Genomic DNA, 14,589 nt, shown 5'->3' with positions numbered 1-14,589 from the left:
GTGAGGAATCTGCCTGCAATGCAGGAGACCACAGGAGACTCAGGTTTGATCCCTGAGTTGGGAAGATCCCCTGGAGGAGAAAATGGTAACCGACTCCAGTATTCTGGCCTGAAAAATCCCACGGACAGAGGAGCCTGGTGGCCAAAGTCCATGGGGTTGCAAAGGAGCCAGACACTGCTGAGCGACTGAACACATAACACAACCTGTCTTTAAAATCGTCATGAAAACAGAACATGGTGTAAAGTCCCTGCCCCATGAGAAGCTAGAAATGTGGATTGACATCTACGGGGAGAATTCACCTATTGAAACTGCAGATGGTAGAAGAGTGGGAGTGAGGGAAAACAACATGGCACCTCACATGTCTCTCTGTGAAGTCCCTACCTCACCATTATAGGGACTTTGCTGGGCCAGTGTGGACCATCAGGCTTCTCGAATCTCTTTGTTTAGGTAAATGAGCTCTTTGACAAACATAGTAAACCCTTCCCTTCTTAGAACAGCTCTTTCTGTTTAATGTAGGGACTGTAATTTCCAATGATACAATAGAGCCATGGATAGAAGTGCCAATATAATTTATCATGCTGTATATATATACACACACCCCCACACGACAAGGACTGCGTTAAGAATTCAGGATAATAAGATGATGAAGTCATAGTCTTTGCTATTGAATATAGTGGTTAAATGAACATATATAAATTACAATATAAAAAGCATCCTATAAGAGGCTCCCAAAGGCCTGCAAGCTAAGGAAGAGTCTTCAGATATTGCAAGTTGACCACTGCAACATCCCTTCTCTCTTTCCTTCTTACTAAATTTTTGTTGCTGTTTTTGAGTCACTAAGTCATGTCTGACTCTTTCCCACCCCCATGAACTGTAGCATGTCAGGCTCCTCTGTCCTCTTCTATCTCCCAGTTTTCTCAAATTCATGTCCATTGAGTCAGTGATGCTATCTAACCATCTCACCCTCTGCTGCTCCCTTCTCCTTTCACCTTCAATCTCTCTCAGCATCACGGTCTTTTCCAATGAGTTGGTTCTTCACATCAGGTGGTCAAAGTATTGGAGCTTCAGCATCAGTCCTTTCAATGAGTATTCAGGACTGATTTCCTTTAGGATTGACTGATTTGATCTTGCAGTCCAAGGGATTCTCAAGAGTCTTCAAGAGCATCAATTGTTTGGTGCCCAGCCTTCCTTATGGTCCAACTTGCATCTGAATATGACTATTGGAAAAAACAGCTTTGACTATATGGTCCTTTATTGGTAAAGTGATGTTTAGCTTAGTTAAATTTAGTAACATAGCCCTGCTTTTCAATAGTTCACATGTTTCCACATGGAATGAAAGACTGTTGCTGCTGCTGCTGCTAAGTCACTTCAGTCGTGTTCGACTCTGTGCGACGCCATAGACGGCAGCCCACCAGGCTTCACCATCCTTGGGATTCTCTAGGCAAGAACACTGGAGTGGGTTGCCATTTCCTTCTCCAATGCATGAAAATGAAAAGTAAAAGTGAAGCTGCTCAGTCCGACTCCTAGAGACCCCGTGGACTGCAGCCTACCTCTGCAGGCTCTTCTGTCTGCAGGATTTTCCAGGCAAGAGTACTGGAGTGGGTTGCCATTGCTTTCTCTGGGAATGAAAGACTACATCTCCTATATTCTCTGTGTGGCTTGAGTCCTGGTTGACACAGCAAATCTACCTGGCCAGTCTGGAAAATCAAATTTCCAGAAATCTTTTATATGAGAAAGAGTTAAATTTTTCTTTTCCACCCTTAACGTGGGAGTTTAGCAGGTAAACCTAAATATGATACAAGGGCTAGTCAGAGGTGGAGAAAAGGAAGAAAGTGCTGCTTTAAAGATAGAAGCAACAGATGGGAGACCTCCAGGAACAGTGAACTCTGCTATTGTGTGTTTTTTGTACCCTACTTCTCGTAAAGGAAGACCTAAAATCACAGAGCAACTGCTCCTCATTCTAAAAGAACCACAGGGGATAAATGAAACCCTGGCCTAATATATTTAAGAGAAAGATCAGCATATTAATACATCAACCAGCATTCCAGTATGAAAAGAACTAACACAAGTGAGGGGGTCCCATGAAAAAGCACCAGTTGTTTACATGACTGCTGGAAAAACCATAGCTTTGACTCTACAGACCTTTGTCAGCAAAGTGATGTCTCTGCTTTTTAATATGCTGTCTAGGTTTGTCATAGTCTTCCTTCCAAGAAGCAAGCATCTTTTAATTTTGTGGCTGCAGTCATCATCTGCAGTGATTTTGGAGCCCAAGAAAATAAAATCTGTTGTTGCTTCTACTTTTATTTATTATTATTATATTTTTTCTTTCATTATCTTTGCATTTTGATTCATACTTAGAAAGTCTTTCCTTATGTTAAAGAAAAAATCATCCATACTGTCTTCTAGTGCTTCTGTGCTTTCAGCCTTTACTTTTCGATCTCTAATCCATTTGCAGTTTATCTTATGTTCAGTGTGAGATATAGACCTGAGTTTTTCTTTTTTTCAAGTTACACTCCTATTTTCAAGTCTCTCCCTCCTAACTCTATTTAATCAGTTCACACCACTGCTTGATCTATCCCCCTAAAGCCTAGCTTCCCTCACATGCCTCTCTTGCTCAATGGCCACTTCTTGTCACCTTCTTGTCATCTTTGGACTTCTTTTCATTCTTTGGACTTCTTGTCATCAAGTCCAAAGGCTTCGTGCCAAAACCTTAAAGCATTCCATAATATGTACCATTGGACATATCCAGTCCATCTCCATAATCTGAGCATGTAATGACTTTTTGGTCTTTTAAACTTTCAGTTCAGTTCAGTTCAGTTGCTCAGTCATGTCCAACTCTTTGCAACCCCATGGACTGCAGCTCACCAGGCCTCCCTGTCCATCACCAACTCCCAAAGTTTACCCAAACTCATATCCATTGAGTTGGTGATGCCATCCAACCATCTCATCCTCTGTTGTCCCCTTCTCCTCCTGCCCTCAATATTTCCCAGCATCAGGGTCTTTTCAAATGAGTCAGCTCTTCACATGAGGTGGCCAAAGTATTGGAGTTTCAGCTTCAACATCAGTCCTTCCAGTGAACACCCAGGACTGATCTCCTTTAGGATGGACTGGTTGGATCTCCTTGCAGTCCAAGGGACTCTCAAGAGTCTTCCCCAACACCACAGTTCAAAAGCATCAATTCTTCAACACTCAACTTTCTTCACAGTCCAACTCTCACATCCATACATGACCATTGGAAAAACCATAGCCTTGACTAGACAGACCTTTGTTGGCAAAGTAATGTCTCTGCTTTTGAATATGCTGTCTAGGTTGGTCATAACTTTCCTTCCAAGGAGTAAGTGTCTTTTAATTTCATGGCTGTAGTCACTGTAGTGATTTTGGAGCCCAGAAAAATAAAAGTCAGCCACTGTTTCCACTGTTTCCCCATCTATTTGCCATGAAGTGATGGGACCAGATGCCATGATCTTACTTTTCTGAATGTTGAGCTTTAAACCAACTTTTTCACTCTCTTCTTTCACTTTCATCAAGAGGCTCTTTAGTTCTTCTTTGCTTTCTGCCATAAGGGTAGTGTCATCTGCATGTCTGAGGTTATTGATATTTCTCCCAGCAATCTTGATTCCAGCTTGTGCTTCATCCAGCCCAGCATTTCTTATGATATACTCTGCATATAAGTTAAATAAGCAGGGTGACAATATACAGCCTTGACGTACTCCTTTTCCTGTTTGGAACCAGTCTGTTGTTCCATGTCCAGTTCTAACTGTTGCTTCCTCACTTGTATACAGGTTTCTCAAGAGGCAGGTCAGATGGTCTGGTATTCCCATCTCTTTCAGAATTTTCCACAGTTTACTGTGATCCACACTCAAAGGCTTTGGCATAGTCAATAAAGCAAAAATAGATGTTTTTCTGGAACTCTCTTGCTTTTTCGATGATCCAGCAGATGTTGGCAATTTGACCTCTGGTTCCTCTTCCCTTTAAACTTTAAAAGCTAAAATTTATGTAAATAGATATATGAATTGCTATATGAGCTAAATATTTTTAAATTTTATTGTATATAAACTATTAGTAAAGTTTTTAAAATATATAAATATATATCCCTTATTGTACCTGTCATATTTGTTTTTACATTGATTATAATGACTGAGTTATAAGTTCTTTTCTCCTAGAAAGATGGTATTTTACAAAGTATTCTGTTCAAACCATGATCCATTTAGAATCCAGAAGGTCCATCCTGGGAAAGCTGTACAAACCACGTGTCTCTAGTTTATAAGAAAACAGAGTTGCATTTAATATTTTAATTTGGGGGGTTGGTTCCTCTATGTATCTGTTTTATTCACTAGAGACTTCACTGTTACATTTGGCAATAGTTGTAAAATTATAATTCTGAACCATCCTTAACATAGCTGCGTTGTAGGGCTTCAGATTTGTTTCTGAAAAACTTCAACAGCAAAAAACTTAAGGTAAAAATTGCACAACTTAAAAATAAGGAAATGACAAAAGAACTCTGCTATAGGGAAGTCAACATGGTTCCTTACTAAATATTTCTTGAGCTCCAGCTCATGTGAATGTCACAGGAGTCCATAATGATGTAAGCTTTGATCCTCCTCAAAAACAAGCAACCAAGCTTCTCCTGGGAAAACTGCTGTGTATCATTGAGCCATGTCATGTTGTTCTGTTGACAATTTTCTGTATATGATACTGCCCAGTATGGTCATGTGACTTCCTGAGGAACTGGTTATTAACCATATCAAACAGAAAAATAACACTGGCAGATGTGAGATGAAAAAAATGTGTAATTATTATTAGCATATTTTTGGAAGAGAAGCTTTTTCACTCTCTGAGCTTTCCAGAACAGGAAAAAAAAAAATACTATATACAGTTCTGGAGTTTCCCTTTTCTTCCACCAACTTACTCTTAAGTATGACTGTGTGCCATGTGCTTAGTCACTCAGTCATGTCCGACTCTTTGTGACCCCATGTATTGCAGCCCTCCAGGCTCCTCTGTCCATGGGGATTCTCCAGGCAAGAATACTGGAGTGGGTTGCCATGCCCTTCTCCAGGGGATCTTCTGAACCCAGGGATCGAACCCAGGTCTCCTGCATTGCAGGCGGATCTTTTACCATCTGAGCCACCAGGGAAGTGGAAACGTCTCATTATTTTAGCCTATTTTTCTTCATTGTTCTCCAATGTACATATTCACTTCATAAGTTTTTGTTAGCAGTTGCTCTGCTACTTAGTTCCTTTCTCTGAAGTATTTGCTTTTCAAATACTTCCCTGTGTCATCCTCCCAGGTCATATTAAGTGGCGCTAGTGGTAAAGAATCCGCCTGCCAATGTAGGAGACACAAGAGATGCAGATTCGATCCCTGGGACTGGAAGATCCCCTAGAGGAGGGCATGGCAACCTGCTCCAGTATTCTTGCCTGAAAAATCCCATGGACAGAGGACCCTGGAGGGCTACAGTCCATGAGGCTGTAAAGAGTTGGACACGATTGAGTGAGTCTATACAAAATGTCCTTTATCTAGCCCTGTGCTTGGCCCTACATATTTGAATTCATCAGCTTGATTCTGGAGTTAGCTGTTTTATCAGATCCCACAAAATAAAACTTTTCAGTATTTTAATGGAGTTTAGTGTTTACTCTCATTCGTTTGCTAGGTTTATGTGCTTTAGGTATGGATTCTAAAATCTAGTACCATTATATTGACAGGCTCTAGCTAATTTCCTGCATATGTACTTGGGAATATGCACAGGTGGTGTAATTACTTACCTAGTTTCAGCTAATATCATTAGTATTGGTATTGTCATTGTGGTATTGTCATTTTTCTTTTCTGAAATCTTTCACTTTGTTTACCCAAATGGAGACAGTATGCTGGCCCCATAATGAATGGTCATTAGATAGTAATCTGAAATTAGCTGTATGTAGCCCTGCTGCTGCTGCTGCTGCTGAGTCGCTTCAGTCGTGTCAGACTCTGTGACCCCATGGACGGCAGCCCACCAGGCTCCCCCGTCCCTGGGATTCTCCAGGCAAGAACACTGGAGTGGGTTGCCATTTCCTTCTCCAATGCATGAAAGTGAAAAGTGAAAGTGAAGTCGCTCAGTCATGTCTGATTCTTAGCAACCCCATGGACTGCAGCCTACCAGGCTCTTCCATCCATGGGATTTTCCAGGCAAGAGTACTGGAATGGGGTGCCATTGCCTTATCCGGTAAGGCCTTAGTATTGTAATGACGTTTAAATAAAGCTTCTAATGAATAACTTCTCATATATATAGCAACTAAATGATTACAATTTTCTAATTGTAACTTTTCAATTTCTTTAAAGTATTGTGGGTAATTATTCTACGAATGAGACTGTTTCAAATACCATACCTCTTTCCTGAATTCTAACTTCTCTACCTGTTGACACTGCTTTCTGGATGTTCCTCAGGCCCTTTAAGGCTTCCCTAGTGGCTCAGATGGTAAAGAATCTGCGTACAATGCAAGAGACCTGGGTTGGATCCCTGGGTCAGGAATATCCTCTGCAGAAGGGAATAACAACCCACTCCAGTATTCTTGCCTGGAGAATCTCATGGACAGAAGAGCCTGGTGGGCTACAGTCCATGGGGTCACAAACAGCTGGATACGACCGACTGACTGACACTTTCACTTAAAGTTTTGGGCTTCTCTGGTGGCTCAAATGGTAAAGAATCCACCTACAACTGGGAGACTGGGGTTCAATCACTGGGTTGGGAAGATCCCCTGGAGAAGGGAACAGCTACCCACTCCAGTATTCTGACCTAGAGAATTCCATAGACAGAGAAGCCTGGCAGGCTACAGTCCTTGGGGTTGCAAAGAGTCAGACAACTAAGTGACTTTCACTTTCACTTTCAGGCCCCTTAAGTTCAACACATGGAAATACTCCCTCATTACTGTCCCTGATAACATTCTCCTCCTGGGTCTTTTACCCAGTGGCTCAGTTTAGAGATCTGAGAATCCCCTGAAGTCTCTCTCTCCTGTCCTTCCATTGCTCCCTTCAACTTTACCTCCTAAGTGTATCTTAGATTTGTTTCCTCTTTATCCAGAAATTAACTGATTTATTGCTTTGTGGGGTCTTGCTTCTGCTCTCTCTCCTGTCTAAGAACAACAGTTTAGGCACTTTTTTGGTTACTGCATCCAACCGTCAGAATGTAAAGTTATAGAATGAAGAAAGAGTGCACAGATCAGTGTTTATATGCAAGCAAAAGGCAAAATAAGAGAACAGGATGAGGATAACGGCTGTTAGGAGCATTCAGGCTGGTTTGAGGGTGCTGGTAGGCTGTGCCAGGTTTGTGTTTATATGATCCTATAAAACAAAGGGCTGGCATAATGAATTCGAGAAGAATTTAGATATAAATGATTTGTGGACTTTCACTTTACATCAAAGATCATTACCCAGCAGTAGATATGATTGTATTTTGTAAATAAAGGTCCATTCACTCAGAGTAAACTCAATATACAGACTTGAAAGTTAAAACATTCACCAAATAGTGTTCAAATTTATTTTATGTTACCTGAAGTTTTAAAATGGAAGGCACTTAGAAACCATAGTACACAAGCCCTAGAAAATAGCATCTAGTAACTTATTTAAGCTCAGTCATATTTTATAGAATTTCAGAAAGCAAAAGAACTTAGTAAATATTCAGGAACCATTTTGTGAATACTGAAGGGAATGTCACCTCAGCAAATAATAGCTGCATAATTTACTCTAAGAAACATGGGAATCATGTATAATGTAGAAGACATTCCAAAAGAAGAAAATTACTTCAAATAAAAATGGAATTTGTGCACTAATTGATTCAATATATATAGCACATCAATTCTTCAGCGCTCAGCTTTCTTCACAGTCCAACTCTCACAACCACACATGGCCACTGGAAAAACCATAGCCTTGACTAGATGGACCTTTGTTGACAAAGTAACGTCTCTGCTTTTGAATATACTATCTAGGTCGGTCATAAATTTCCTTCCAAGGAGTAAGCATCTTTTAATTTCATGGCTGCAGTCACCATCTGCACTGATTTTGGACTATGATTTTTTTTTCTCTTTATTTTTTATTATTATTTTTTTTACTTTACAATAGTGTGTTAGTTTTGCCATACATTGACATGAATTTGCCACAGGTGTATATGAGTTCCCAACCCTGAACCCCCCTCCCACCACCCTCCCCATATCATCTCTCTGGGTCATCCCAGTGCACCAGCCCCAAGCATCCTGTATCCTGTATCGAACATAGACTGGCAATTCGTTTCTTACATGATAGTATACATGTTTCAATGCCATTCTCCCAAATCATCCCACTCTCTCCCTCTCCCACAGAGTCCAAAAGTCTGTTCTATACATCTGTGTCTCTTTTGCTGTCCCACATACAGGGTTATCATTACCATCTTTCTAAATTCCATATTTATGTGTTAGTATCCTGTATTGGTGTTTTTCTTTCTGGCTTACTTCACTCTGTATAATTGGCTCCAGTTTCATCCACCTCATTAGAACTGATTCAAACGTTTTCTTTTTAATGGCTAGTAATACTACATTGTGTATATGTACCACAGCTTTCTTATCCATTCATCTGCTGATGGACATCTAGGTTGCTTCCATGTCCTGGCTATCATAAACAGTGCTGCAATGAACATTGGGGTACACATATCTCTTTCAATTCTGGTTTCCTTGGTGTGTATGCCCAGCAGTGGGATTGCTGGGTCATAAGGCAACTCTATTTGTAGTTTTTTAAGGAATCTCCACACTGTTCTCCATGGTGGCTGTACTAGTTTGCATTCCCACCAACAGTGTAAGAGGGTTCCCTTTTCTCCACACCCTCTCCAGTATTTATTGCTTGTAGACTTTTGGATTACAGCCATTCTGACTGGTGTGAAATGGTACCTCATTGTGGTCTTGATTTGCATTTCTCTGATAATGAGTGATGTTGAGCATCTTTTCATGTGTTTGTTAGCCATCTGTATGTCTTCTTTGGAGAAATGTCTATTTAGTTCTTTGGCCCATTTTTTGATTGGGTCATTTATTGGACTGTGATTTTGAACTGTGGTGTTGGAGAAGACTCTTGAGAGCCCCTTGGACTGCAAGGAGGTACAACCAGTCCCTCCTAAAGGAGATCAGTCCTGGGTGTTCATTGGAAGGACTGATGCTAAAGCTGAAACTCCAATACGTTGGCCATCTCATGCAAAGAGTTGACTCATTGGGAAAGACTCTGATGCTGGGAGGGATTGGGGGCAGGAGGAGAAGAGGACAACAGAGGATGAGATGGCTGGATGGCATCACCAACTTGATGGACATGAGTCTGAGTGAAGTCCAGGAGTTGGTGATGGACAGGGAGGCCTGGCGTGCTGCAGTTCATGGGGTTGCAGAGTCGGACATGACTGAGTGACTGAACTGAACCGAATATAGCACGTGCCACTAACCCAATATCCTTAGTTTTCGTCCTGAAAACCTAAGGTCAGGAGGAGTGACTTCCAGATCCATCTCTCTGAGTCAGGTTTTGTTGTTTTGCACCCAAAACAGCAACAAAAAAAAATAAAAATAAAAAAATCTCAGTGGCTTACAACCACAAACATGGATGCCTTGCTCACGAGTCTGTGGGTCATGTGTGGCTCTTCTGGGCTCAGCTGGGCTCAGGTTCAAGCCTGCTGCACGTGGCTCTCACTCTGGCTAAGGAGTGGGGAAGCCAAGCCACACCACACAAGACATTTAAAGCCTCTCCTGGAATGCGGCACATGCTACTTCTGGTCACATTTTATTGGTCAAGAGGCAAAAATCAGTGCAGCAGAGAAATACACACTCACTATGAGAGGTTCTGCCAAGTCACATGGCAAAATGTGGAACTGAGTGCATAATCCTTTTGCAGACAGTGGAATAATTGGTAATGCTAATCTGATGTACCATAATATCTCTCATATGCGTCTTTTTGGTCTGGCCATGTATGCGTGGCCAGGAGTCTCTCAGTTTCACTCGGGTACAAGAATCAGGTTTACTTTCTTCTGCCATCAGCCTGACTGTGTACTTAGTTGCTCCGTACCATGACATGACTTCTTAATCTCTCAGTTTGTTCTATTCAAGATGTGCATGGCACAGATTTCATCTAGTGATCTTTGCAGTTCAGACAGATTGCTCCCTTCCCTGAAAAGCCACTGAACTTCTTATCCGAACTTTTCATTTGGAGTTTTACCTAACTTTTCAATATATCTAGTGCTCCCTTTAAAATACAATTTTCCTAAGAATACAGTTTTTAGTTGCCAGTCATTTTCTCTCAGAATTTGAATGCTATTGCATCTATTCTGGCTTCCATCATTGTTGTTGAGAAGTCCATTAGCATTCTAGTTTTCCCTGTGTAGCTCATCTGCTTTTTCTCTCTGCTTTATTTTAAAGCTTTCTCTGTATATTCGATATTACCCAATTTTAATGCCGAATGTCCAGATGTGGATTTATTTTTATCTGCACTGCCTACTAGAGATCGTTCTTCCTTTATCTACAAATTTTATATTTTATCATTTCTAGAAAATTCTCAGTCATCACCTCCCTAAATTTCTCCTTTATTCTCACGACTTGTTCTTTCTGGGACTGTAGCTGCATGTTGAAACTTTTCATGCTTTCCTCTGAAACTTTTAATTTCTTTAGTTTTGCTCATTCTCTGTTTATCTGTACTAAATTCTGGATAATTTCTTTACCTCTTTATTCCAGTCTACAACTTTTTTTTCCCTCAACTACTACTTTTACCCATACGTTGAGTTCTTAAGTTCCACAAATATGTTGTTTCTAAAAATTGTTTCTTTTGAATGGTTTCTTATTTCTTACTTACTTTTGTGGTTCTGTGTGTTTCTTTCTTTAAACATTTTATCTTCCATAACTGACCATTTCAATATATGAAGCTCTTGGGGTTCTGAATCTATTGCTTTTATTTGTGCCAAGTGTTACCTGAGTGTGCTTGGTTGATCGTTGATAGTGAGCCAGTATTTGGTTGACGTTAATCTGGGTAAACCCCGAGGAACTAAACTGATGATGTTTTCTACAGAGTTCGTGTTTCTATTGCGCGGAGTGCATGGCTTAGTCCTCTGGGGAGGCTGAGGCTGAGTGCTGAGACCTTGCCATTCCCCCAGTTTAAAAGCTGATCTTTTAGTTGGCATCTGCATTTGTTTGTAGGCATATCTTGTCTTTTATATTTGTTTACTGTTCTGCATTGCCATTTCAGCATTTTTGCTTTTGTCTTGTGTTTTTCCTTTAGGCTTGATTCTTCTCATTTATAACACTGCAGAAATGCAATGAAAATTGTTTTCGTGCAAGAGCTTTTATTTTCAAGCAAGAAGGCTTTTCAGAGAGTATCTAATCTACCCTCCTGCTGGGAGTGGTTGTCTCTGTGATATTTTTTTACTCTGGGTTTATAGCTATGCTCCTATTCACTGAGCTTGCCAAGAGCTTGAAATTCCCAAATAAATGGAGCATGACTTAAATTATTTTAAATGTAAAGTATTAGAGTGAGAATACATAACTGAGACTTCCCTTCTCAAAACGGACCCTATATGAGGACTGGTTTGCTCAACTCACTGACATTCTATGCTAATGAGGTTGTGTGATTCAGTTAGGTTTGTTCTGCCTACAGAGTAACAAGTAGGTCTGTTACCACTGCTGGAAGGTTACTCAAAATATCAATCTTATTAAATGACGAGTTAATGATGTATCTCATGAAGAAGGGCTAATGTAATTATAATCCTAATCCTAATCATAATTATAGCTGAATATCTAAGGTTTTGGAGCTTCCCCAGTGGTTCAGTGGTGAAGAATCTGCCTGTAGCACAGGAACTGCAGGAGACGTGGGTTCGATCCCTGGGTTGGGAAGATTACCTAAAGGACGGCATGGCAACCCACTCCAGTATTCTTGTCCTGTTTGACTCTTTTGCGACCCCATGGACTGTAGTCAGCCAGGCTCCTCTGTCCATGGGATTTCCCAGGTAAGAATACTGGAGTGGATTGCCATTTCCTTCTCCAGGGGATCTTCTCAACAGGGGTCGAATCCACATCTCCTGAATTGGCAGGTGAATTCTTTACCACTGAGCCACCTGAGAAGTCCAGGTAATTGTCCGGTTAGTGAATTCCCTTGAATTAGCCAGAATTACATTGAATTGTGCTATTTATTAAGTATTATATTTGTATGAGGGGCTTCCCTGGTGGCTTATGAGCTTTTATACTATTATTGCCAAAACTGTGAGTGCTACCCACTGGAGACTTTCATGAAGGAATAAGTTGATTCAGGCAAGGATCAATAAAATACACTTGTGCAAGTTTGATGTTAACATCCCGGGATGAATCAGTTTATACAAGTCTTCCTCTCTGCATGAAGCACTGTCTGGAGCTTCTGTACCAACTGTGTCTCCAAGGAAAGAGTCAATCCGTTCACCCTTATTTAAACCCCTATATTATATCCTTGTGTACATATCAACCATTTGGGTTTCAGTTCAAGATACTGGATGCTCATACTAGGTAAATCAAAGTTAAAACTTATTAAATGAAATATCTTTCAATACCTGCACTTTCAGCCTTTAGAAACCAATAATGAGCCTAAGACGTTCTTAACTATTATTTATAATTATGGAGTTCTGAATTATTTATGTTAATATAAGAAAGATTGAAAAGCTTAACACAAAAGGATAATGATTCAATGTTTTAACAATTTAAATCTATTTCTAAGGCTTAATATTCAAGAAGAAATCAAAATTAAGTGCTTTGAAATCTTGACATTTCTTCTTTCTCCAAAAATTGTGTTTTCATGAAATATACATTTAAAACCTCAAATAAACTTGTGATGGACAATTCATGGTATTTAACTGCACTTAAAAATTTATGCTTAATGTTTCAATACCAGACACTAGCACCCCTCATTTTGACAGTAGAACACAAAATATAGGGAAAATTCATCACTCTGAATTTTTTAATGAAAACTAAGGCAAATTTTATGTAAAAAGACCTCAAAATTTGTGAAGAAAAAGGGTGCTTGAAATGTAAGAAAAAAACCTTGAACTATTTCTTTTCATCATTTCCTTTATTCTTGCTGCTCTCTCTTTTGGTTTGAAAAATAAGATGAGAATACAGCTAAATGTATCTGGAAGGAGTCTTGGAGAATTTAGCTCACGTCTTAAAAGAGAAAAGAACTAATGGCATTATGTGATAAATGAAATATTTTCTAGTTGAAATTCCCTTTGAATCTTTATTCTGTCAAAGGCTGGAATGAAAGAAAGAACAATGAAAACCCCATTTCTTGTGATTTGTGATGATGTAGCCAGTCATCACAAGATAGTTTTTCAGTGTTGTTGTGACAGAATTCATAGCAACATATAAGAGTATTATTCCCTTAGAAAATCCTCTGTCCAAATCACAAGTACGAAATGTTTAGTATGTCTACATAGACATTTCTCAGAATTTCTTAGACGACGAAATTCTACAATGTCCTTTTGTAGACTCTTTATCATTAGACTAGGATCAACTGAATTCTATGACCAAAGTCCCTTTCTCTAACACTGACTATGCTGCTTTAAAAGCTGCTTTCAGGATGTAAGAACTGAATTATAATTATTATTTTCTAGTAGATGTGAAACACAGGATTGAAAGCAAGAATAAAAGTGTCCATTTAAAAAAAAAGGAACATAATTATAGAGGAAGTAAATGAAGTTTAAAATATTGTGTGAATGTCTTACAGTTAGTAACTATTAAACACAGGGCCATATATCTTAGTTATTACTATCTTTCTGTATGCCATTTGAAAACATTTAAGAGCATTTGAATGGAAGCACGTATTCTTCATATATTTGCCAGTGAGTAGCTTTTTGTTATTTGTTTACTGAATGAAAGATATGCTTGCAAAGAGTTTTGTCACCTATTCAGTGTAAATCTATTTCCCTCCCTATTGGAGAATTTCTATATATGATTGGATTTAAATTAAGAGCAAATCTGTGTTCACTTTGGCAGCATATATACTAAATTAGGAGCAAATTGTGCTACATGCTTTAATGGGAAACTTTTTTAGAGTGATTTTTTAAAAATGTTTTTTATAACACCAGAGTTTTATGTATGTCTCTCTGTACATACTATAATGAATTAATGATCAAGAAAACAACTGTAGATTTGAAATAAAATGAAACCAAAAAAAAAAAAAAAGAATGAAAAAGATAGGCTGCATAGTGACAAAGACCGTCTCCTTTCGTGCCAGTAAAGTTCTAGCTGTGAGCATGCTCAGACACAGGGGAGGCACCGAAGTTAGTATATCAGAACTCCTTCTGAGGTATAAGGAGCATACGTCTAATAACTCAGTTGCTGTGAACCCATTGTTACGTTTCTGGTATTAAGTGTCTCTTCAGCCGCAGATTGATTGCAATGTTCCTTCTACTTCATTTCATCGTTCTGATGGATGTCAAAGGTAAGGCTGCTGCTTTCTCGCTTAATGAGTGCAATTCCAAAAGAACAGACTATTTCTACTTAGTTCTATCATATTTATAATACACTCACTGCAGTGTTTGATGAGCAGACCTCCAGTTTGCATTGTCATTGTCACTAGTTGCTTGTAGTCTCATCCTAGCAGTTT

General features: G+C 39.4%; 1 protein-coding gene across 1 annotated transcript in view; it reads left to right on the top strand.

Moving 5' to 3' along the window:
- The first annotated feature begins 220 nt into the window (after positions 1-220).
- The window catches only part of RXFP2 (relaxin family peptide receptor 2), a 74,206-nt gene continuing 59,837 nt past the window's right edge, over positions 221-14,589 (top strand). Inside the window, exon 1 of the mRNA XM_069602120.1 lies at positions 221-317. Coding sequence (XP_069458221.1) covers positions 221-317 — 97 coding nt within the window. The remainder of the gene's footprint in view (positions 318-14,589) is intronic.

Source organism: Ovis canadensis, chromosome 10 (genome assembly GCF_042477335.2).
Source record: "Ovis canadensis isolate MfBH-ARS-UI-01 breed Bighorn chromosome 10, ARS-UI_OviCan_v2, whole genome shotgun sequence".
In the NCBI taxonomy this organism is placed as follows: Eukaryota; Metazoa; Chordata; class Mammalia; order Artiodactyla; family Bovidae; genus Ovis; species Ovis canadensis.
Note: the sequence above shows the minus strand (reverse complement) of the source record. Positions and strands in the feature narration are given on the sequence as shown.